The following is a 22,971-nucleotide window of genomic DNA, read 5'->3' on the forward strand; positions in this document are numbered from 1 at the left end:
ACAAATAATAAGGTGTCCCACTAAAATTACAAAAAGATAGCGTGACGTCGGATAGAAGCGAAAGTCGTACATGAAATTATTCCTGACCAAATCCAACAGTTTCCCTAGTAAAGAGCTTAGCACAAGCTGACATGCAAGTGACAAAATGGACTCACTCTACAGCAAGCGTTAGTTTCTGCTCCAAGCTAGCATAATCTTTGTATGGTGGAAGATCAATACGATTGAAGCAGGTGTGACTCTTTGGTAGTTGTGAAGGGTCACCAGACTTTTCTATGGTAAAGCGGCGGGGTCCGTCCGAGCCCTGAAGGTCCTTGAAACCATTGACGGGAATCCTAGATGTTCCCGTAGCGAACTGAAGCAAGCGGGACTTGCGCTCAGGTGGCCAGCTGCGAATGCACTTCCAGAACCATTGAATGACTTCATCATTCATCTCATATCCGCGGTAGTCGGTGTGCTTAGTCCAGTCGTCTCTGCAATGAGATTCAACCAAACAGCCTTACGACTTCAATTAAGGAACGTACACGTCAATCTCCGACATACCACCAATCAAGAGCTCCAGTTCGCGTTCATCGAAGACAGTGATGAGGTCCTGTGGAATCAACTCGCTGAAGCCTGACATGAACGAGTCAAATTGTTCCTTGACACGCTTGGAGATCCGATACTCGACGACAGCGTCCACGTATTCCTTCTTGTTATCCTGAGTCACGTTGATATCTGCCCCCCCTGGACGAAGTTCAATGTTGACCAGTTCACCGAAGCGTTCCTCAGTCGTTGTAAAGGTCTCATCGATCACGTCCGTGATGTCGTTCTCCCTGAACAAGGGTCGGGAGAGATCATGAAAAAGTGGCAAAGCACTTACAACATCCAAGTTAACCCGCGGTGCAACTCAGCATCAACAGATTCAAGGTCCGCCAACGTTACCTTCTTCTTCAAAATCATCTTGTAGAAGCTGACAATGAAGTATGCATCGAGGAAACGACGGTGGAATATCCCGAGACCGAGACAGCGACCGATAAACTTGAAGTAGTTCAAGTGCTCCGGGTTGACGCCTGAAGCAGGATTAATTTGAAGCGTATAGTTATCGTGGGCTGAGTATTCGAATAGACAGTAGAATGGGTTGAACATCTCGTGCGACAGAAGGAAGAAGAACTCTCTGCAAAGGGACTCAGTAAACGCATAAACTCTGATAGCTCAGTTATCCCAACTTACCGTGATAAACCACCGTAATCAAGACCGTCCTCTCCATCAAACTTAATCATGAGTCGTTTCTTCAAATCATTTGGCGTCTGCCTCATAATCTCTGCATAACTATCCTCGAAGATATGGTTCCGCCGCACTTTAATCTGGCAGTTACCCGGCTGTGCACGCATAGCAGGTTGGCTTCGGAAGTAAATAAGTTTCCTCCTAAAGTCACGCTTGTATTGTGGAACGTTAGCATCAAGCGTGGATGGCATGCGGGGATCGTCCCATGTGGTCGTCTTCGTGTTGTGATCTACGAAATAAACACGTGCGGTAGATGTGAGACGCATCTCCCAACCAGAGGGCAATGGACCAAGCTGAGATATGGTCTGAGGCTGTAAGGATGTGTTCTGTCCATGAGGGCCCATGACACGAATGATGGTCTGGCGACGGGGATCGACCCAGGTGGTAGTACGCGTGTTATGATCCACATAATAGGGTCGTCCTTCTGGGGTGTAGCGCTCCTCCCAACCAGCTGGGAGACTCCCAGTCCCAGCTGTGGTAGCATTTCCACCCGAGCCCACAACTGCCGGTGGAACATTGGGCGATGGGGATGGTGCCGACATTGACGAATTGCGGTACGCATTGGCACCTGCAGCGCCCGTGCTTGCGGCATCGACCATGTCGTCGGCGAGTATGCGGCGGGAGTGCTGATCTCTCGCAGCATTTGTTTCACTATCCTGGTTGTTGTGGTTCACAGTTTGATTAGACGATGGTCGGTTCCAAGTTGTTGTCCTGGTATTATGATCAACATAATATGTCCGACCAAGTGGATCGATGCGACGCTCCCATCCAGTAGGTAATGCTCCATATTGATCGACATTGGGGTTGAAATTCCTCTGCTGTGCGTTAGTAACCGCTTGTCCCGGAGACGTGGTCGAGGAAGGTGCCGTAGATGGGGGTGCAGCGTGTCCACCACCTGAGCTGATAGGACGACCCGATGGAGACTGTGAAGACGACTGTTCCGCCTCAGTGCTAGTCATCGAAGGTGGTATGTGGGGCGTCGGCATCTGCATCAACGGTGCTGCGGCGGGCTCAGTAGCAGTGGCGTGTGAACTGGGTGGGCGAGACAAAGTATTACTTGTTGTTGGGGCCGCGTTAGGTGATAAAGAGAGACTTGATTCATTCATTCCCATGTCGGCCAATGCAGAAGTGACGCCTTGTACTTGGGAGGGTCCAGGGTTGCTCATGGGCTGGTTTACATTTGTTGACAAGTATATGATGAGCTTGCCATGTACCACGAGGTTATCATTGGACTTTTTTAGATCCAACGTCAGCATTTCTATCAAAATGGATAAGATTTGAATCAAGGTGCGCGTAAGGGTGATTTGACGATGGGCGCTTACCATGACCACCTAGTTCAAGATCGAGCACATCGCTGACTTTCACGTTGACCACGCCCAAAAACCCTTGGTCACGCCTCTTGAATTTCCTCTGGTCGAATATCTGCACAGCTACTACTGAGGAGTCTTTGACGGTGCTGTGTACATGGGACATCAGTCATGCACTTCTAGCTACGCCCGACCGATACCAGACTTACATGTCAAAACTCTCATTCCAGTAAGGATTCAATGTCTTCTTTATAACGCTGGTTGTGTGGGTCTGCTCTGCATCAACGGTGATGACTGCAAAGGGGTCCGGTAGGCGAAATACATCACGCTTAGAGAGCCCATCTGCGGCGACGACTGCCCAAAACATACAAGATGAGTGTCCCTCGAGAGTGATATAGCTTTAAAGTCATACCTGTAACCCTTATTTTCTTCCTACTACGATGAGAATGAGAATGGAAGTTGGTCGTAAGATTTGAATATCTAACTTACAGGGCATGCACAGGTGTCGACATCGGGTTGAATGGCAGGCCCAATAAGGGATCAAAGCCTGAGGCGGTTTTATTCTTGAGCGGTCTACGGTATGAAGAGTGAGCTCGCTGTGTCGAACGTTGGCGACGTCAGAAAGGTATGGGTAGGACAACGATTTTCAGATACCGACCGCACCGCTCACACGGCAGCCCCTCGGGACTAAACGTGACCTGTGCACTGCTTCAACTAACTATAGTATTCAGGTCACCATGCCATTAATATTCATAAGACTGGAATAATGCGGAATATAATAAAATAAAATACCAGTAACTAATTAATGGGCCTTGCGGGATTCAGATAAACGAAGACTGCGAGTTGAATTTTGTTGTCAAGAGCCTATATCCGCTGACTAATCTACAACTCTCCTGTACTACGGCCTAATAATCTCTCAGGTGCTCTATTCTTCCAAAATTCACATCAACGCAGATTAATATTTTTCAGTCCACCAGCCAGGGTCAAGTTATGCAGTATCAATACCAATCTCTCTATATCATTCAAGGTTTCCGCCAGGTCTCAATACGATGAGCTAACATTACTTTATCGGGTGAGTGACCAAAGTTACGATTTTGTTTATTTTTGAAAATCTAATTATTTTCACGACTTCCAGTGGAAATTAATAGTCTGCTGACTCAGCTCGAACCTTCAAACCACGTAAAATGTACAGCAGTTACTGACTGTTTGGGTCGCATGTAATCCCTCCGTTCAGACTTCGAGCACGAGGTATGTCAACTTTAAAGTAATCTGTCGAATTCTTGTCTTTGATAGGGTTATCTTGGCTTCGCGTCCGCTGCGAGATAGCACCCTGCTTTCAGGTCAGCTGAGTCTGGAGCCAGCGGCATCAGGATTCAGGATACCTACCTGCGCATAACCACCGCTGGCACTTGGCCTCAGAAAGAAAGCCTTTGCCTGTGAAAATGTACCGCGACAAATGGTAGGCCTGGGAAAACCTCCAGTGGAATTTACTATCTCAGCTCTTTCTGGCCATGCTCCGTCGATACCTGACACGCGGGCCACTCTGGGCTTGTGTTCTGCGGTGACACCATGCGAGTATTTCACGATATCGTGCATCGGATCTTCTCGCGTAGCAGAACTAGGGGTATCACCTGAAGGCTCTGCGTCGGCGAACGGGTTCTCGGGCATGCACGCGCATGTGTCGGCTACAGAGCTCTTTAGCCTCCATGATGACAAGGATGAATATTCATCCTATTAAACGTATCAGATGACCGCACTCGTAATGCGTTCGACAATATGTATTTGTCACTTACGGCTCTGCAGAGTGCCCCACCACTAATAGACGACTCCAGAGATATGATTGGCTCTGAGCAGTAAGTATGGAATGTCACCTGGGCAGGAACAACTTACTACTTTGGCGTCCTTGAGTCTGTTCAGGCAAAATGGTTATCTGGAATCCATGACATGAAAATGTGGAGTACTTACTTGGTATTCATCAGAGTCGTGCACGGATTGGTCGCTCAAATTTTCTTTTGTAATTCCACTTGAGCGAGGCTAGTCAATCGGTACACGTCAGGATCATGGACACTGGTGTATCCAAGACGGCGCACCGCAGCCTCAGGAACGACCGCTGCTCTATTCTTCTCAAAAGCAGAGCCACGTAAAGTCATGGTGAATGATAGAGGTGATGGATAAGGGGAATTACAGACTAGCCCTAGCTACCATACGCAGGTCGCCGTCACTCATTCCAAACATGACCGTGACGGCGCAGATACCTGGGGTGGTCCAAATTGCAATTCAAACTCGGACATCGATGATCACGTCCGCTCAGTCGACCATATTCAATAGGCATTACGCACGTTGCAAGGACACTGCCTCTCCGTTCCAAACTTCGGCGGTCAAACGCATCACATGCTCAGTGAACAAGCCCACGCCTATGGAATGGGGATGACACAATCTAAAATTGATTGAGAGAAGATAATTCCTGACCAACTCGTCGGAAGGAACAAACTGCCAGAATTTTATAATGCGTCCGGTCCTTGAAGATACGATCTGCGTGAGTGTTCTGCAGTACTCTGGGATTCGTTGCCAACAAGGACACACGAAGGAAATTTGGGTGTCAAGATATTCGTTCGGGCTATGTGAGTTTACTGTCGGCACAAAATTAAAGCGGTCTGTGAACGTAGTGCCGGTATGGGTGATTTTACAATCGAAGGCAATGCCATGCCTTACCCCTTCATTCGAGATTTTCATAGCATAAGAGCGCCTCCTTGGCAAGTAAGATGCGTACATTGAGGAGGCGAATAACCAGAGCGCTTCCTTTACGGCATGTTGGGCTGTTCACGGACGCCGTATAACACCACAAGGAGTTTCATCCCTGGCTGCTCTCAAGTCGCTCCGGATCCCACGCAATGAACTTTTGCCCGATAAGCTGTGAGAGTGGTAGTCAGTCAGCCACTGCGATCATCACGGTTGCAGCCATTGCAATTGATGATTATAGAACATCATATCCAAAGTGGGTGTTCTGTCTCCAGCAGATTGTACGATAGACTTCGTGACGGTGTGCCCATGCGCAAAATTTGAGAAGTATCCGAACTAGTCTAGAATGTCTTCGTGTTGGTGTTGGATGAAGCAAACAAAAGGGGTGGCACGCGCTGATCAAGCAGGATGGCAAGCATCACCTAATGAAAGACCCTTCATTAGGTCACCTCAGCCAATCTAGTTCCGCGTCAATAAACGAAAAATTCTGCACCCTACGAATTCGTAGTTAGTCCTCTTTACCCTCTCCTAATCCAGCGAGTGAACAAGTGAACAAAAAGATGGAGTCATTACAAACGGTACATGATTGTAAGGATGTGATACCACTTCAGTACTGATACTTAGCGTAGGCGCACCAACATGCAGCGAATGCAGAGGATTACCGTAGCCAAGGGTTGCTCATCCCAGCTTCAGAGGAACACATGAAAGCTGCAGAAGCATTTCACGCTTGCCAAGAGAAATCACAGGATTCAAATGTGCGTATATGAGTCCTTGCGTCATATTTAGTGTCCTTAGTGACCCGCAATGCCTCTCAGACAAAAACGACGCTCCGTATGCTATACAATGAACATGTAAAGGCCGGAAAGGAACTGCAGAGGAGAATAGCAAAACTTCGTGAAGAAAACCAGGATCCTACTCTGCCGCAAAAGACCACGCCGAGGCATACGCAGGTTCACACGCAGAAGAACGGAGGAGGCTCGAATGCTTCTCCTCATGCGCCCGTTCTTGCACCTTCCGCCCCACTGCATGCTAGTGCTAGTGGTTCGAGTCGATTATTAGACTCCCATAATAACGTCGACGAATCATTCATGGTGCTTGGCCAACAGGTGTGCTTGTATATTTTCTGTCCTATGACTTTTTACAACCTTGCACCGATAGTCTGATCCGGGTGATGCATTCAATAACTTTTGGAGAATCATGGAGGGGATGCTTGATAATTTGTCTCAGCCAGTTGCCTTCGCCACAGCCCCTTTGGGCACCGAACCACCCCCGACAGGAAAGAAGAGCTCACGGCGGGACGGGACCTCAAGTAGCGACACCGATATCGAACAGCCCCACACTTCCACGTTTTTTACACGGCTGGGATTAGAGGGTAAATTTAAGTCGAGTAAGTGAATGTCGAAACCGCATTACCAATAACTGTCTTCTGACTCGTTCATTCAGAAGTGGACACTTTGCCTGAGGAGACGGACGAGGAAGTATTTGCGGACGAAGGTATGTCGGCACATTGTCAATGGACTTTGCTTTACGAGACAAGTTCTCCAAGGCAACGATCTATCAGAATCCTTTTACTTGATTCCCTCGGATTCGGAACGGTCTCGGTCGGATTTGAAGAAAGAAAATGTTTCTCTGAAACTAGAGCTTGAAGCGATGTCAAAACGTTTGGCGGCTGCTGAGCGGATCATGCAGCTGCGCAAGGAACAAGACCAGCAATTACGCGATAGCATTGTGATGGCACGACACCAGGTAATCTTGCACTCCTTTGCCGACCCTTCCATCAGACTCATTGCCAATACTCTCTATCAGGCACAGCGAGCAATGGGTGCCTCGACGGTGATGACAAGACAATCCGGGCAACAACCGGTAGTAGACCTCGGCGCTTTGAACATCAATCTGCCAGCTGTTCCAGCACCAGTGACGGCTTTGAACGTTGGTCGTGATCGGGAGGCACAGTTACTTAACCGCATAAGGGAATTGGAAGAAGACGTTCGAGTTGTTCGCATGGAGAATGACAAACAGGTGCATTGCCAACACATGTCTGACGCTTTTTGTCTGCTACTGACTTCCCTCGCAGAAACTGACAATCGCACGCTTTCGTGAGCGTTGGGAAAAGCTTAAAGAATCATCAAGGCGCAAAAAAGATGCTAAGGCTGCTGAAGCAGCAAAGACGGGTATGGGTGAACCTATCGTGGAGGAGCCCGAGGCCGAGCAAATGTTGGATGAGGTTTCAGCACGCCCGCCGACGTAGCTGATGTTCACACGTGTCTCGCGTATGTGACCGCTGATGCTATCGTTGGTCTAATATACCATATAATCTCCGTTTCCTATTGGTAATGATATGTCTCATGAGTCTCTTGATAGTGCAACTAAGCGAAAACGTCCTGTATGGCACGACGTATTGTCGTGGTGGGAGCACGGTACGTCTTCAATGATACGCCCGAAAACATGACTTCGTTCCCACTGGAGTCATCTTGTTAAAATGAAAAGAAGTCTAGGTTCTCATCAGATGGCTAATTCCTGACAATGTTTGAAAGTGAGATCGACGTTTGCCGGCTACATCTCATGATGCGGGAGGCGGCCTCATTTCACGGTATGGATTGGACACAAGTACACCTGATACCGTGAATATCTTTCCACGAGAAGCTCCATTAGGAGTGCGATAAGCTGACGATAAAAGGATGCAATTGAGCCGCCGATAGGGATCGAGGTTCTGAAACACAGGTCATAAATACCCAAAGCTCCATGTTACGATCCGCAGATCGGGTCCGAGAAAGTCGTATTGAATTATAGAGTCCGTTATGTAGGATGCCTAGACTGCAAAAAGGTTGTAATCGACAATTCTCAAGGATTCTACTGCCTTGAAGAAATCCGATACGATGAGTTGTTCCTGTTCCGCCGTAACGGCTCCATTTCTTCCACGCCCTTGTCCCGTTTCAACCGGAATGTTGAACGAGACAACGACGTCGTGTTTCTTTCCTTTGACTCGGAAAAGAGCAAGTAGAGTGCGAAGGTGATGAATTGTCCCAGCCTTCTTTAGAACCTGACGTCCGTCGAGCACGATCGGAGAAAGTTCATTGGTGATGTGCCTTTGCACAATGATGGAATCATGTTCCATCGAATCATTATCCTCTGCTATCGCATCAAGGTGGAATCTGTGATATCCTACTAATCAGAGCTTCATGCTATTACGGCAACAGGAAAACACTAACTTTGCTGCCGCTTCCGGATCATCGATATCGACTTTTTGGAGGATGTCGATAATAATGTTCGCACCGGATTCACGGTACACGAATATTTCCTGCGAGTTTGGGATTTCCTGCGTGTCTCTGAGAACAATTTGGTCAGTCAGTGGGATACTGAGCATTTAGCAAGAGTGAGCCATACGCGACATTGATTAGATTTATAGGTAGATTGGCCCTCATTCCATTGTCTCCGAAAAGATTCACTGGAGCATGGCGGTTGGACATTTTACACAGCTCTTGAGAATGTAGTGGATAACCAATAGGAGGGCTATAAGACTAATAGACTATCATTGTAAGATCCAATAAGATTCATGTTAAGTGGCACGGTCACGTGCATGTGACAAAACACTCGTTGACCGCGACGCACGACGCGTTCAGCTCATCGACTTCCCGCTATTGCTCGGTGACATGTCGGAACTCCGTCGCTCGACCATACAACCTGCCACTGACATGTATGGAAACGCTCGGTCAGGCCTACCAATGCCATCAACAGCAAAGAAAGCATCATCGTCTACTATGCGCATGTCGCTCGCTGGCCCAGCAGCCCGCACACCCTATTTGCCCCCGGGAGCGGGCTCCGGCTCAAATACAGGACATTCTGGTTATCGGTCGCAGAATGTAAATCCACTACTACAAAGTACGAGTAAACCAAATTATGGGCGTACCCCTTTAACCAAGTAAGTATCTTCTCCGATCTCGCCAACGTTCCTTTTGAACTATATCCTACTCTCAGCTCCTCTAGGAGGGGCTCTGTATGGCCAGGCGGTGCATCTCTTGCACCTCCTTCCGGAAGTCAAACATTCAAGGACCCACGCCCACTTCGCGAGCGCTCATATCAAACCAAAATGAAACAAGACATATACTCTTGGCTGCAAGCAACAGAATTCGACATCTCTGTTCAAACGCTATCGAAAATCACCGGTAAAGATTACCGAGCCATGTTCCAACATCTTGTGACTATTGTGGATCCTGGATACCCATTTGATTCTCGCCTTCGCTTTGAGGACGAATTTCAACCCGCTCTCAAAGCGCTGCGATACCCGTTTTCTGCCCAAATTGACAATAAATGGCTGGCTGCTCCGGGAAGTCCGCATTCATGGCCTGCACTGCTGGCAGCTTTGCATTGGCTCGTCGAGATGGGAAAGGTTATTCACATTTAAAACATAAATAAACTCACATCAATATATTGTTTCAGGCTCGGCTGAACTACTTGGAGAGTGAGGAGGATCCTACATTACAAATTGTCGATAGAATTCCCGAAGAGTTTAGCGACCCTATCCATCACCAGGCACTTGCATTCAAATACTTTTCAGAAGCCTATGTCGCCTTTTTTCATGGTGCAGATGTATTCCATGAACAGGACAAAGAACTAGAAGCTATCTACGGTACGTCCTCTATATATTTTTAAAAGCAGCTCCCTCCGATGATAGAATTGAAGCGAAGAAAAACGAGAGGGTGGTCAACGACTTAGAGAATAACAAAGTACTACTGGCACAAGGAACGAAGGAGTTGGACGAACTTCGGTCATCAAAGGTAGGCCGCTTGTATGATCATTTCGACGAATGTCGTCTACTACATATTGACCCGTTTAGGCACCTCTGGAAAAACTTCAAAAAATTCAGGCTTGTATCTTGGATGATCGGGCCAAATTTGACGACGTCTTGCACCGCTTGGAGTCGCGAAAAAGACAGCTCACTGAATCTGTAGCTCGCGAGAAAGCAGAACTCGCTGTTCGATGTGCGTCATGCAAACTTATAGCGGGTGAAGCATCATGAACTCTTATTTTCAGCTCAGAACTTTGATCAGCTCAAAGCCGAGCATGAGAGGCTTGCCGAGGTGGTCAGAGTTCAGAACTTGACACCAGAGGAAGTAATTCGCATGAACACTGACCATGAAACGCTCGCACGCAATCTGGAGGACCTCAAATACAAGATTTCCGAAGCACGCAAGACAGTAATGTCTCTGGAAGTCATAACAACCAATCGTGGAGCTGCGGCAGAAGAGGCACTAGATCTCTATGGTAATCTCCTATCTGCTGTGGGCTTATTTCCCCCACTCCCGCCACCTTTCGACAACATCGACCTCAGGTTGGAGTTAAACACGGCGGCTGCGAATCCCCAGCAGCTATTGTTGGGTTCCGACATTCGCAAGGTCATAAAACCTACACTCAATAGTGTAGCCGAGCTCAAGAGAACAGAACGAGCAGATATTGAAAGCGAGCGCATCAAAGTGGATAACGAGCTCGATCAGCTGACTTTAGAATGCGAGAATGTTGATGAGGAGGTGCGAGAAATTGAGAAGAAGGTGATGAGCTTGAACGAGCAGGCGGATGATCTTCGAGATGTAAGTGTGTCTTCTCATTACTGTGTTATAGTTCTCATTCGTACATTTTTGCCGTTATAGGCTGCTCAGCAAGAGTCTATGGTCAGCAATACTGAGGCTGCCCGATTGGAGAGAGAACTTGCCCATGCGCGCACTGCCGCGTTATCTAGTGGAATGGGGGTAAAATCAAGACTGCAGGCATTACAATTCGAGTAAGGACCCTTTTCCCACTTCAACTAATCAAATTTTTCATTCCCGTTTTGCTAGCTATCGAGAGCAAATAGCGAAGGTCTCACGACTAAAAGACGAGACTATCAGAGCCATTGCCAAGAACAGCAATGAAATCGGTCTTTTTAAGGAAGAAGTTTCTGCGCAATTACGGCGCCTTAGAGATTTCGTTGAGGAGGGGAACTGATCAGTACCCCTGTCAGGTAGGAACAAATTTGTTATGTATATTCTAATTATATGTTAGTAGGCTACGCTGTATAGGCGAATGATTTGTGTTATCCGTCCGCATCGCTTCTGGTCCGATTAGTCGGACACTTTGGAGGTACTTCCGGATATTCCATGCTTCCTGTGGTTTGAAAGGGGTTCGAAGATTGAATTTAGATTTAATTCTCATATTGTGCCGACGTGGTGCCAACGCGTTAGATCATCATGAAATGCAAGGTACCCATCATGATTATCTGATAAAAACAGAACTTTTTTTTATTGTTAATTTAGGGCATTAAGTCACTTTCCTTTTTGGTCACGCGCGCTTTCTGAGTTTGTGTTCGCACAGCTCTAAAGTTGTTTGCCTCCAAGTGACAGGCGGTTCTCAAGCAGTGCCGGAGCGCGCTCTCATTCCCGAGGTGCCAAATTAAACTCCCATCTCCCAGGAGTAGGCCGCACGTTCCGTGATATTGCATATAGGCCTATCAGCGCTTCAGCAATGTCATACGTGTAAGTCCCAACAATTTTTTGTTCGTTGGATGACTATTTCAGTTACTATCCCGCGAAATGTTTGCAGTCCCTACACAGGGGAACCTCCCAGACCGCTGCCGTAGTTATTCACATAGCTATTGATTGGATGGCCCGACGTGTGTCCTCCGAGAGAATGTGCTAAGTGAGAGTCACGTCACTGCAAACAATGCTCTTCCAGGACGACCGAGATATTGAATTGACAGGTCGCTATCGTCAGTTTCCATCCGGCTCTGACACTGATTATGTTCACGCCCTTCATCCGAGTCTGTCTGAATGCCGGAAAGTCACCCAGGAGCCGGAGTCTTGGCTGTGAACATCCTGTGTCGTATCGGTCCTGTAATGTGGCAACAAAATAATTCCGAGATCCAGGCGCGATTGTCTTTCTCACAAGTCACCTTCTTGGAAAGGACCCGCGGTCTCGAAACGATAAAAGGTCTCAAATTGTATGTCTAAAACTTCGCGCTTCATATTTTCTCTACGCCAAGCGGGTAGTTTCTCTTCGCGACTTACGCACAATGTCTACCAAACCTGCCTTGGCTTACAATGACGCAGAGAAAGGGACACTAGACCACTCTCCTCAGGTCGCCGATCTCGCCAAGGACGAGAAGAAGGCAACAGACATTGAGGTGTTCGCCGTGCAGTCTCTCAAGAAGGATGCGCCAGGTCACTCCCTCAAACGTTGCAAAGCCGCCGCCAGCTCCTGCTAAACCAGCACATAAGCGTCCACCCTTGTGGGTGCTTTGGATTATCTGGTACGATAGTTATAGGTATGGTATTATCTGACAACACATATGGTCGGATTACTCACCCTTCTGATTTATCAAGGCGATTCTTCACCGTCGTTTTCACAGTGAATTTCATTGGGCTTGGTTTTGCCATTGCTGGAGCTTGGCCATACGCTGCAAAATATCCTGGTGCTTTGGTCGTTGGTAACTTGAACGTTTCGGTTCTTGTACGTAACGAGATATTTGGGCGTTTTTTGTATTGGTTCGTCAACACCTTCTTCGCCAAGGTTCGTGCCATGCGTTTTTAACATCTCGATTGGTATTGATGTATTTTCTATTATTTTCTATTATAGTGGACTCCCCTATATTTCCGCCTTGGGTGTACTTCCACTCTTCAGGTCAGTCTGAACTTCCAACGGCGACTTCAGGTAGCTGACGTTTCTTTACAGCATCTCGGTGGTATCCACAGCGGATGTGCAATCTCCGGTGTAGCTTGGATAGTCCTCATGGTCGTGCATCAATTTAAGCAGAAGTATTTGTTCAACGACTCTATACTTGCCTTCGGTGTAATTTGCACAATTGTGTTGTTCATCACGATTTGTGCAGGTCTTCCGTGGGTAAGGAATTCCCATCACAAGTAAGTACTCTTTTCGGCCATTCATCACAGCATTTTTCACATCGCCGTCTAGTGTGTTTGAGAGGAACCATCGTTTCTTCGGATGGACTTCCTTGGGCATGACCTGTAAGCTCAAACTTGACGTAGAAAAGCTTACCATTGCTAATTTTCCGAAGGGATATACACTATCCTGACTAATGCATACAACACTGCGGATGGAAATTTCGACCACATCGGAAGATATGTCGTCCAACAGCAAGCGTTTTGGTACTCTGTTGGCATGTCCACGTTGTGAGTACTGCTTTGTCTGCCTTCTTAATTACGTCGCTCACAGCAATTTTAGCATTGTTCTACCTTGGATTTGCACGAGACACGTCAAGGTCGACATCGAACTACCCTCTCCGAAAGTCGCTGTTCTCCGCTTCGAGCGCGGTATGCAACAGGGTCTGCTTGCTCGTATCAGCCGCTCAATGGTCAAGGAATACCATGCCTTCGGTACTATCTCGTGAGTCTTCAGTGTCGTCGCCATGTTATTCTCCTAACTCTTTGCAGCGAGGGTACTCATGCCAAATATCACTACCTGATTTGCGGCGTGCAAGGCGATTTCACTAAGAGCCTGGTCAACGACCCGCCGAGAAGGATCTGGACTCGTGAGCTGAAGGTAATACGACCTAAGCTGTTTTTTTTCGACCAGATTGCTAATTTTTTTGTTCAGATCGCCGGTGTCTCTAACACGTCGACCCTTTACAAGCGTGGTATTCGTATCTGCACTGGAACCGGTCTCGGTGCAGCCCTTTCTACTTGCATTCAGTCCCCATACTGGTATCTGATTTGGATCGGTACGACAATTTGAACCTCAGGTATATGCATATCAATAACGTATCTGCTAGGCTCCGACCAAGAGAAGACGTTCGGCCCAACCATCAGTGGTCTCATCCACAGGCACGTCGGTCCAGAACGTCTCCTCCTTTGGGACTCCAAGGTCCGTGGTGGTCGTCCACCCACCATGAAGATCTTGAAGGAGGTGTACGAATACTGGCAGGCGGAGGTTGTCTTCATCACTTCCAACTACGTGGGTAACTTTGAGATTCAGCATGGTTGCAAGGAAGCTGGGATTCCTGCATTCGGAACTCTTTGGGACTTTGTGAGTGACTCTCCAGAATTTTGTTGCTGATGAAGCTGAGGAACATGTACTTCATCAGTAAATTTTCTAATTCGTATTGGGCGTGGGACGTGTCGGACGCCAGACCACCCACAACTTATTTCTCATCCTCGTGTATCCAACACAACTGCTCATTCTGTACCTCCGCGAAATCTCACAAATACGTATTTTCGGGAACCAAGTTAGCCGGCGTATCAAGGTTCTTTTTTTCAACTGTGACCGCGAGTGGTACTTGCTGGCGCAGACGCTTGGTCAAACAGAAGGACTAGTTCACTCGGAAGGGAATGAACGCTCTTAATATTTATTTAGATAGATGTGTTTTAACTTTGCATCGCTACTCTCATCGTGTTAGAAATCATTAATCGATAACAAACATTCCTAAAGCAATATCATTGGAACATTAGAGTGTGCTCGAGAACCTCTCCATGCTTTCCCATCCAATTCCAGCGACGATTTGGATTGATGGATGTCTTAGGTTCCAAACGGACTCCACGACGAGCAAGTTCAGTCATCACACGTGCGATGTTCCGTGTGTCCTGTGGGAAGAAGCGACGGTGTGAAGACAAACAAAAATATCAGCAAGGCATAGCTGCATGAGGAAGTCGTGTACTGACGTCAATACCGCTGTGCAAACGGCCTTGAAACGCTGGCAACCCAAGGGCTTGCAACTGCTGAGGTATGTTTAATGATTGAATATGAGAACGTGCCGATGGCTGAGAAAAGCATCATTATTGAGCCCGCCAACCGACAAAAAATGATAGGCACCTGGATTGTGGTGTCCACGTTGCCAGGCGCAACTGCCCAAACCGAGACGACTCTTCTAACGTCGAGAATATTCCCTTTGAGCCATAATGGCATAGGTACCTGATTATCGATGACAAGATAATGAAATCGATCGAACTCTTACATATTTGGCTCATGTAGATCACTGACCTTCGATATGAAGCATTGCTTCACGACGAAATCCCTTATGTCGAAAGGTCCGTCGCTGCACCAGCAGAAACGTTGTATAGGTCTCCCGCTCTTCGGATCTATCAATCCATGACGGATCAAAAACCGTGCAAACATCTTCAGAACCTTCTGGAAGGTTGGCGCCGAGTTGACTTGAGCCTGAGATGTATCATGGCATGCCATCAAAGCAGAAGCAGAAGCATGGGACGAACTTGCGTGATTCCTGTCAGATCCGTGCAAAATTGCGAGAGTTGAGGTCTCCAAGTGGGCTTGACGAAGCTCCTAAACTCATCTACGATTTCGAGCTGGCAAGCTTTTCCTTGCTCTGATTTATCCTTCCAGCGCATCAGACAAACAGGCCATTCCTGCGTTAGTGAGAAATGGTCAAAAATCGAGTGTAAAAAGATCATGTAATAGTAGATAAGACGAACTATGATTTCATTGGGCCACTCAAAGTCGGTCCCCTGTTCACAAGTAGCCTCAACGTCCAAAACAAGGAAGGCATCGTAGGGCTGCTTCACACGATGATCCTGTTTTTGAGCGACTTGCACCATCAGATCTTTTTGAGCTTGCGACGACGACTTTGAAGTTGGTCTGTCAGATATCTGCGAATGTGGATGATGATATATTGGAGGGATATCTGAACCATTGAAAGGCGCTTGTGGGGAGGGAGAACCCTCGATCAGCAGCGAAGGAGAATCTTTTGACTGTTTTGCACGGCGTGTAAAGATTGTCACAGACCAAATAAGAAACAAAAAGAGTAGAAGAACTTTCCAATTGAAGCCCAGGAGTTGAATCAAGGATAGAAGAAAGGTCACAAATGAAGACAATAGCCTGTCGAGGTCAAGGTCTACTAGCTGCATAGTATCAGAGCCAAGTTGTGGGCAATCGACACTGGTAACTTGTAAGTGACCGTTCAATGTACATGTAATTATGGCCAGACAAGCCAAGAGCACTGGCAGACAAGTACTTCGGCACCATCCGGCAAGCTTCACGGACCGCGGAAGCAAAAAGTTTTCTTGGCTCTTGCACCATTTCTAAGGCTTGTTTTCGCCAGTGTTCTCACAGCTACGTCTTGTCTCACAGTAGCATGAATGGTCAGCGAGGTGACGACTTGGATGATGACTTCGTGCCAGATGAGCTCGTTGCTACCTCTGGTGAGGAAGACAATGGTCCAGGCGATGATATAGGTGGTCTTCTTAGTGCAGATGAGGATGCCGAGGAAGCGGAGGTTCATATCAAGGAGAAATCAACGACAGAGAAGAAACGCAAACGGAGAGAAAAGGAAAAGGAGCGCAAGATTAAGGTTAGTGCTACCTATCGGATCATTGGTCTTTCACTCACAATTATTATCTTTCGCAGAAGAGGAAGTTGGCAGAAACAGTGGAGGTTATCGAGCCTCTTTCAGTGGCAGCGCAACCTGCTCACAAACTTGCAGACTATGTATCATCTATGCAAGTCAAATCTTTCCCTGCAATGTCTGGGATAGAGCTCAGCGACGTCTTGATACCCGGTAAGCTCAACTACATTGGTCCAAAGAGAATGATATCAATTTAACAACTAGACAGAATCATCAATCGCGGATACGACGATATGGACGGGATCGAGGACATTAGACAATCTGGTTGAATTCATTATCCAAGGTATGTCTTTGCATCTTGGATGTTGCAAATGTACACCGATTTATTGTAGTTATTCCGACACTACACACCCGTCTTTCGCAAAGGTCCAAAGTGGCTGGAGCTCCCACCTTGCTGTTCATAGCCGGAGCTGCACTCCGGGTTGCTGATGCGACGAGAGTTCTCAAAGATAAGAGACTGCGTCGTGAGAAGGGTGCAGATGTAGCAAAGTTATTTGCGAGACACTTTAAGCTGGAAGAGCACGTTTCTTATCTCAAGAGGTCAAAAATTGGTTCTGCTGTTGGGACTCCTGGAAGAATCGGGAAACTACTATGTGAAACCGGTGAGTTAGATACTACCCTGGAATGTAAACACTTTCTCAATGTTTCTCAGATGCCCTTTCGGTGTCTCAGCTCACACACATTATCCTGGATATCTCATATCAAGATGCGAAGAAAAGAACCTTATTAGATATCCCAGAGACCCGGGACGAAGTCTTCCGAACTGTTCTAGGGGCGCCGAAGGTACTCAAGGGCATTCAAGAAGGGAAAATCCAACTGGTATTTTTCTAGTTGATCCCATAGGATTAAGTCAAAATTACAATACCACGTTTTTGTATTACATAGCTGTAAAGAGGCATCACTTAAAATCCCTTCGGGTTGACTCTTAGTGTGAGCTAATAAGTGGGCGTTTCAATATACCATGCGCAATTGATGATAATTAACCCACTCTAGTCCACTTGGGCACTTTGTGAATGCCCTTTCGATAGCCTCGTGAAGTCGCGCTGAACACTGTGTATTTATCCTTGGGATCCATCTCGTGCTCTTTGGGCAGCTGCAATGCCTTTTCCTGAAGGCGCAAAAATTCAAGCCATATAAAACACAGGAGAGCACGTCGACTAGCTTACCAATGCGCCGCATTGTATACCACTTGCTCTGACCGTTTCAATGACTGCGTCGACTTTCTTCAGACGAGCACGTGCATTGGCTTTTCGCGTGATTGACAACTTCCATGGAGTTTTCCTGGGCACAAGATATGATGAGAAAATGCCGCTGAATGTGCTACACGGCTTACCATAGTAGACCGCCTAGATTCACCGACGTAGGTCGGAAAGCACCAAACATTTCGTGTGCAAGTCAGCTAGTCGCCGTAGCTTAAGAGGCATTTGCCGACAGATGCCGCGCAGATTCATTTAGAACTCCGATAAGACTTAGTGAACGGACGACTCAAGCCAAGGATTCATCAACGTCGCGCACGTCGACAATAACCATGGCGGTAGAAACACAGACAATGCCTGTCATGAACGGACACGTCTTTAATGGCGATGTCGAAATGGAGAATAGCATTCGGGATCCTTCACTCAGGTTTACCAGTGGACTCATCCTGCCACCTCCAGAGATCAAATGTAAGGTTTTTCATTGTGTCGTGTGCGTTGTTCTGAGATTTGCTTTTTTGCAGCTGTCATCGACAGAACGGCATTGTTCGTTGCTCGCTCTGCGAACCCACCTCAGTTTGAGGATAAAATTCGCGAAAACCAGCGTCAGGATCCCAAGTTCTCGTTCCTCAACCCCGCGGATCCTTATCATGCTTACTATAGGCATCGCATGGAGAAGATAGAGGCTGGAGAGGAGCTGGATGACACTTCACAAGAAAAGGAAAAGGTGAACGGGGAAGAAGAAAAGCCAATGATTCCAGAGGATCTTGGCGTCGAACCACCTCAGCCACAATTTGCTATGGACATGCCCAATGTCAGTCCTATTGACTTGTGCGTTGCCTCGTCATGTTCCACATGAATGCGATTAATGATTTCTGTTAGAGATATTATGAAACTGACTGCACTTTTTACCGCCCGTCGCGGGCGGACATTCTTGGCGACGCTTTCGCAAAATGAGGGAAGGAACTATCAGTTCGACTTCCTGCGACCCACTCATTCTCTCTTTGGTTGCTTCAACCGCCTCGTGGAGCAGTACCTCAAAATTTTGTATCCAAGTAAGGAGATGTTGGTGGAGTTGAGTCATAGGGCGCAGGAAGGCGCAAAGGGGGCAACGTTAGAGCAATCAAGAAAATACGCCCGTTGGGAACGCTTGAAAAGGGAGAAGGATAAAAAGAGACGAGATGACCAAGAAGCAGAGAAACGTACGTTACGTTTCTCTCGTCGACAACCAATTATGATCTTTTGCTTTAGGTGCATTTGCTGAGATTGATTGGCATGACTATGCAATCGTTCAAACAATCGATTTCACGGTTGCTGATGCAAATTCGGAGCTTCCTCCTCCAATGAGTGTGCAGGAAGTGGAGAGCATGACGCTTGCTCAAAAGAGAATGGCTGCTATGATTATGGAGAACACTGCAGATGAGATAGAAGCTCACAAGGCCAGACAGGCTGCAGCAGAGGCCGAAGCGGCTGCAGCAGTCAGTGGTGTTGGGATTGGGGCTGTTGAAGATGAGGACGCTGCAATGGAACAGAGTGATGACGAGGACGATGAAGCGCAACTGAGGAGGAAGAATGAAGATGAAGAGAGAGTGAGAGAACTTGAGCGCGCCCGCGCAATGCAAGCAAGTGCTAGCATTTCTGGACCTATGAAGATCAGGACAGACTATGTTCCAAAACGTTTGTTATCAGCATTGATCCTTCTGACAGCTGGCTTATCTTTGAAAATTCTAGTTGGTGCTAAGAAAGGAGCTACCCTCACGACATGCACAATTTGTGGACAGCAGATTCCTGTTGACGAACTCGATGAGCACATGCGTATTGAGCTACTGGATCCCAAGTGGAAGTCTCACCGTGACAATATCGAAGCTCGTAAAGCTCAGGCGTCCGAGCTTCTGCGCGGTGCAAACGTAGTATCGTCACTTAAAAACTTGGCCCGTACACGTGTGGACATTTTCGGTGCTGAGGCTGACGAAGAAAGACGAAAGAAAGAGGAAGAAGAAGAGAAGGAACGTCGGAAAGAGAGAGAAAAGGTTGTATGGGATGGTCACACTGCGACGAAAGTTTCTACGATGGATAAATATTCGACCAACGTCAACTTCGACGAGCAAATTGCTGCCATCCATCGTGCAAAGGGTCTTGGACCCCAGGATTCCAATGCGATCGGCCCTGGAATTGGCCCTGTGTCAGCACCTCCACCTGCAATGACGGGTCTACCTCCACCTCACGCATCATTACCTGCCCCTCCTGTGCAATCATCTGGGTCCGCTTCTTACTCTTCGGCTACTATTTCATCTGGCCCGCAGCCTGCATCCGCATATCCGCCTCAGGCACCGCCAGTTATGCTTCCACCACTTCACTATCAAGGTCTTGACTCTGCACAGCCATTCGGTTACCAGCCACCTGCGGCTGGGATGCATCCTTCTCGGATGGCTGGAATGATGGCCGGTGGTGTGGGAACACTGCCACACGCGGGTATGGTGCGCAGCGCAGACGAGATGGAAGGACTTGAAGAACAACCTGCTATCAAACGGCAAAAAATTGCGAAGCTGCCTGGTGGTGCCTTGTATCCTGAAGCAGACTGGGTTGCAATGCATCCCTACACCATATCACTGTTGGTGCAACTTCCCAACGACCCGTCTAAGCCGGAATGGAAACTTGACGGTCAGATAATCACTGTTGCAGACCTTCCTCTCACTCTGTTGGTTTCAACGCTGCGCGATCGGATAAACCAAGTTCTTGGCAGCAATCTCCCCCTTTCCAAAGTTCGAATATCATATGCGGGTAAGATGTTGACAAACAACAGTACTATCGCTAGTCATAATTTGGAAGAGGATGATCTCGTCGTTCTTAGCATTACTGCTGGTAAGAAGAAGTGATCGCGTGTACGTTTGCTTTTGTAACATAGGATACATAATTCTAAGAACATAGTACTTTGTGAAATCGATAGTAAGAATGTATAAAGTAAAGTGAAAGTTAACCATTGAAGATGGGAAGTGATGTAGGATAAGTTAAACCCGGAAATCCAATGAAATTCAAGACCCGATGTAACCTAATAAGACCCAAAGAAATAGAGAGTACATGATTCTCATAAATACGCAAGTCCGCGATGACGCTGGGCTCATACTACCCGCCGCCGGGTGTCTCGTCCGCCCGTCAAGTCAAAGGGTGGCACAGGGACGATAGATGGTGAGGATGTCGAAGGAGACGACCATGAACGATGCATGTTAGGTCGAGTCGGAAACAATGTTGCGCGACCCCGAGACGAGCTCCCTGACGACGATGGTGACCCCTCTTGTGATGTCTCCCATTGCTTCTGTACTGGTGTGACTGGTTGCGACACGCTCAGAAGGTTTTCATCAAAGGTGTTTTGCTCGCTATTCATGGGCACCATGTCTCGCAACCACTCGTCATCCTCCTGGGATGGGGTCTTCAGCAAGGGAGGTTTCTGACGAAACATGCTGTACGGCGAGGAGAGGTGCGGTGAGTTCGTTAGGGATGGGGGTACTGGCGTGGGGTTGGATTGCTTTGGGAGATGAAGCGATACAGATCTGCCCTTGCGCATTTTTTGTGAGAAACTGTCTGGCATTGTCGATGAGAACAAGTCAAGGAACAAGTCGCAGCAGGCAAATCGCCTTGGTGTCTTCCTGATTTTAAAGGGGGCCTGAACCTGGTCCTTCATAAATATCATCACGTAGAAGCCAAATATGGTATTAATAATAATTTGAGTTAGGACATGGCAATTTGCGGGCGTAACCAACAAGTCGCCGGCACGCAGCACATCCCCAGGGAATCCCCGCACAGTTAGGGTCGATGACAAATCTGTGTTAACATTATTAAATAATGATCGAATCCTCGGAAAATGCTTATAAATGAAACCCGGTTATTCACCCAACGTGTGTGTGATACCGGTTAAACTCTACTCACAAAGTTCCGAATACGAAATATATTACTACTCATCACAACACTCGACGACAGAGTAACGCTAGAACCAAGACAAGGAGTACACAAATGGCAGTATCGAGAATTAGGGGAGGCCGGTGCGAACTACGATGCGTGAGTTGCGGAGTTTCACGCACGTGGATTTCTTCGATCCTATCGGACTGGCATACCACGGGGGAGGCCGAGCTCTCTTGAACAACTTCAACCCCCGCGGTGTCAGCAGGTGGAGCTGACGACGGTGACAGTACATTTGCGTTCTTAGATGGCGGCTCCTCTTTTGGATCAGGGAGATGCTCTAGATTACACTGATTACATTGTGGGCAAACCCATTCCCGTGACCTTAAGGGGTGACGTTAGATTTATTTAGTACAGACCACGCCGAGGCTTACAGTTGGGCTAGACGCTTGCGTTCCGAAAGCGGATATTCGACAGAACCAACACCAGTAGCTGCCTGACCCTTCAAGGGGAAAAATCCTTGGAGTCCGATTATAGCTTGTGCAAAAGTTAAGGCACACTAACGCCGAATTAGAATGTAGGAAAGTACCTGTGCGAACACCCCACGCAGGCTGCCATTCCTCTTCATGGTCTGCAGTACAACAAATGTTAGTTAACCGACTCCACAACACTGCAAGGATAACCAACAGTTTGTAAAGCTGATGCATATCTGATGCACATAAGCTCAACGTAACTCTAACGTCTTATTAGCAAGGGGCGTACTTTGGTATTTAGATCGAACCGTCCATTGGGCGTAAGCATCATCAGGGAAGGTGGTCTGAAGGGGTATTCTGCTGGAAGCACTATACGGAAATGATACAGACCACCTTCAAATTCCGTACCAGCGGGACCGCGAAGTGTACAATGCCATTCCTGCAATAGGTCATTTGATACGCCCACACACTATTGGTAGACGTTACATACAAAGATATCATCCTATGGTTGCGAAGTCCAGACAAGTATGAGTCGGCGGCGATAAGAGACTCGTGCCTGTGTGGAGCACGCACCTCAAGAGGAACTGCATGGTAATCGGTGCAGGGATCGTTGGCGAGCTCCCTCGCTTCCTGCATAATCCGTTTCACAGCTATGCGGGTGGCCAGTCAATCTACAGCCAGAGTAAGCAGACTAGTGCTGGCGCACCGGAATTGTTCTTGTTGAGTGCAGGCATCGCCTCGGCGCTTCAGCTGTAGCGGGG

At 47.6% G+C, this 22,971-nt stretch overlaps 12 protein-coding genes across 12 annotated transcripts; 5 read left to right on the top strand and 7 right to left on the bottom strand.

Annotated features, from left to right (window-relative positions):
* Positions 1 to 76: 76 nt before the first annotated feature.
* EDB93DRAFT_1328609 (uncharacterized protein) lies at positions 77 to 3,143 on the bottom strand (the record flags this gene model as incomplete). The annotated part of the gene is made up of 9 exons (XM_041455122.1): positions 3,060 to 3,143; positions 2,983 to 3,002; positions 2,780 to 2,924; positions 2,586 to 2,719; positions 1,210 to 2,521; positions 860 to 1,153; positions 522 to 812; positions 156 to 470; positions 77 to 104 (listed from the first exon to the last, which is right to left on the bottom strand). Exons 1-9 carry the CDS (start codon positions 3,080 to 3,082, stop codon positions 77 to 79), a joined length of 2,562 nt encoding a protein of 853 aa, XP_041307424.1. The 5' UTR covers positions 3,083 to 3,143.
* Positions 3,144 to 3,603: 460 nt separating this feature from the next.
* On the bottom strand, positions 3,604 to 4,838 carry EDB93DRAFT_456225 (uncharacterized protein). Its single transcript, XM_041456440.1, has 7 exons — positions 4,661 to 4,838; positions 4,536 to 4,604; positions 4,461 to 4,479; positions 4,384 to 4,416; positions 3,957 to 4,255; positions 3,774 to 3,900; positions 3,604 to 3,719 (listed from the first exon to the last, which is right to left on the bottom strand). Exons 1-7 carry the CDS (start codon positions 4,718 to 4,720, stop codon positions 3,712 to 3,714), a joined length of 615 nt encoding a protein of 204 aa, XP_041307425.1. The 5' UTR covers positions 4,721 to 4,838; the 3' UTR covers positions 3,604 to 3,711.
* Positions 4,839 to 5,703: 865 nt separating this feature from the next.
* Positions 5,704 to 7,696, top strand: EDB93DRAFT_1148036 (uncharacterized protein). The gene is made up of 8 exons (XM_041449552.1): positions 5,704 to 5,887; positions 5,939 to 6,064; positions 6,125 to 6,415; positions 6,468 to 6,696; positions 6,753 to 6,803; positions 6,856 to 7,055; positions 7,116 to 7,328; positions 7,384 to 7,696. The coding sequence occupies exons 1-8, from the start codon at positions 5,870 to 5,872 to the stop codon at positions 7,555 to 7,557; spliced, it is 1,302 nt and encodes a 433-aa protein (XP_041307426.1). The 5' UTR covers positions 5,704 to 5,869; the 3' UTR covers positions 7,558 to 7,696.
* EDB93DRAFT_1148044 (uncharacterized protein) lies at positions 7,697 to 8,855 on the bottom strand. Its single transcript, XM_041449553.1, has 3 exons — positions 8,694 to 8,855; positions 8,519 to 8,635; positions 7,697 to 8,461 (listed from the first exon to the last, which is right to left on the bottom strand). Exons 1-3 carry the CDS (start codon positions 8,774 to 8,776, stop codon positions 8,119 to 8,121), a joined length of 543 nt encoding a protein of 180 aa, XP_041307427.1. The 5' UTR covers positions 8,777 to 8,855; the 3' UTR covers positions 7,697 to 8,118.
* A 104-nt stretch (positions 8,856 to 8,959) lies between these two features.
* EDB93DRAFT_1085697 (HEC/Ndc80p family-domain-containing protein) lies at positions 8,960 to 11,288 on the top strand (the record flags this gene model as incomplete). Its single annotated transcript, XM_041445928.1, has 8 exons — positions 8,960 to 9,228; positions 9,285 to 9,696; positions 9,747 to 9,936; positions 9,990 to 10,084; positions 10,144 to 10,288; positions 10,341 to 10,894; positions 10,955 to 11,085; positions 11,141 to 11,288. The coding sequence occupies 8 exons, from the start codon at positions 8,960 to 8,962 to the stop codon at positions 11,286 to 11,288; spliced, it is 1,944 nt and encodes a 647-aa protein (XP_041307428.1).
* Positions 11,289 to 11,945: 657 nt separating this feature from the next.
* EDB93DRAFT_1284575 (uncharacterized protein) lies at positions 11,946 to 14,351 on the top strand (the record flags this gene model as incomplete). The annotated part of the gene is made up of 11 exons (XM_041454484.1): positions 11,946 to 12,499; positions 12,534 to 12,603; positions 12,662 to 12,848; positions 12,915 to 12,959; positions 13,011 to 13,198; positions 13,251 to 13,303; positions 13,354 to 13,468; positions 13,521 to 13,682; positions 13,730 to 13,838; positions 13,893 to 14,016; positions 14,068 to 14,351. The coding sequence occupies exons 1-11, from the start codon at positions 12,352 to 12,354 to the stop codon at positions 14,349 to 14,351; spliced, it is 1,485 nt and encodes a 494-aa protein (XP_041307429.1). The 5' UTR covers positions 11,946 to 12,351.
* A 377-nt stretch (positions 14,352 to 14,728) lies between these two features.
* On the bottom strand, positions 14,729 to 16,153 carry EDB93DRAFT_1085810 (ribonuclease H-like domain-containing protein; the record flags this gene model as incomplete). Its single annotated transcript, XM_041445936.1, has 6 exons — positions 14,729 to 14,875; positions 14,954 to 15,052; positions 15,105 to 15,203; positions 15,273 to 15,449; positions 15,503 to 15,655; positions 15,722 to 16,153. 6 exons carry the CDS (start codon positions 16,151 to 16,153, stop codon positions 14,729 to 14,731), a joined length of 1,107 nt encoding a protein of 368 aa, XP_041307430.1.
* A 227-nt stretch (positions 16,154 to 16,380) lies between these two features.
* Positions 16,381 to 17,481, top strand: EDB93DRAFT_1240732 (U3-containing 90S pre-ribosomal complex subunit-domain containing protein; the record flags this gene model as incomplete). Its single annotated transcript, XM_041451791.1, has 5 exons — positions 16,381 to 16,596; positions 16,653 to 16,803; positions 16,859 to 16,933; positions 16,983 to 17,252; positions 17,303 to 17,481. The coding sequence occupies 5 exons, from the start codon at positions 16,381 to 16,383 to the stop codon at positions 17,479 to 17,481; spliced, it is 891 nt and encodes a 296-aa protein (XP_041307431.1).
* A 71-nt stretch (positions 17,482 to 17,552) lies between these two features.
* EDB93DRAFT_1250711 (mitochondrial 54S ribosomal protein YmL31) lies at positions 17,553 to 18,033 on the bottom strand (the record flags this gene model as incomplete). Its single annotated transcript, XM_041453049.1, has 4 exons — positions 17,553 to 17,585; positions 17,639 to 17,758; positions 17,817 to 17,931; positions 17,984 to 18,033. The coding sequence occupies 4 exons, from the start codon at positions 18,031 to 18,033 to the stop codon at positions 17,553 to 17,555; spliced, it is 318 nt and encodes a 105-aa protein (XP_041307432.1).
* Positions 18,034 to 18,178: 145 nt separating this feature from the next.
* On the top strand, positions 18,179 to 20,719 carry EDB93DRAFT_1104230 (Pre-mRNA splicing factor PRP21 like protein-domain-containing protein; the record flags this gene model as incomplete). Its single annotated transcript, XM_041447395.1, has 4 exons — positions 18,179 to 18,314; positions 18,368 to 18,674; positions 18,726 to 19,045; positions 19,095 to 20,719. 4 exons carry the CDS (start codon positions 18,179 to 18,181, stop codon positions 20,717 to 20,719), a joined length of 2,388 nt encoding a protein of 795 aa, XP_041307433.1.
* Positions 20,700 to 21,836, bottom strand: EDB93DRAFT_457114 (uncharacterized protein). Its single transcript, XM_041456441.1, has one exon. The coding sequence runs from the start codon at positions 21,529 to 21,531 to the stop codon at positions 20,962 to 20,964; it is 570 nt and encodes a 189-aa protein (XP_041307434.1). The 5' UTR covers positions 21,532 to 21,836; the 3' UTR covers positions 20,700 to 20,961.
* On the bottom strand, positions 21,800 to 22,944 carry EDB93DRAFT_1085642 (UBC-like protein; the record flags this gene model as incomplete). The annotated part of the gene is made up of 8 exons (XM_041445924.1): positions 21,800 to 22,121; positions 22,172 to 22,274; positions 22,327 to 22,368; positions 22,425 to 22,446; positions 22,500 to 22,649; positions 22,701 to 22,712; positions 22,784 to 22,860; positions 22,917 to 22,944. The coding sequence occupies 8 exons, from the start codon at positions 22,942 to 22,944 to the stop codon at positions 21,800 to 21,802; spliced, it is 756 nt and encodes a 251-aa protein (XP_041307435.1).
* Between the last annotated feature and the right edge of the window lie 27 nt (positions 22,945 to 22,971).

The sequence above is a fragment of the Suillus bovinus genome, assembly GCF_016758785.1.
Source record: "Suillus bovinus strain UH-Sbo-P2 chromosome Unknown EDB93scaffold_30, whole genome shotgun sequence".
In the NCBI taxonomy this organism is placed as follows: domain Eukaryota; kingdom Fungi; phylum Basidiomycota; class Agaricomycetes; order Boletales; family Suillaceae; genus Suillus; species Suillus bovinus.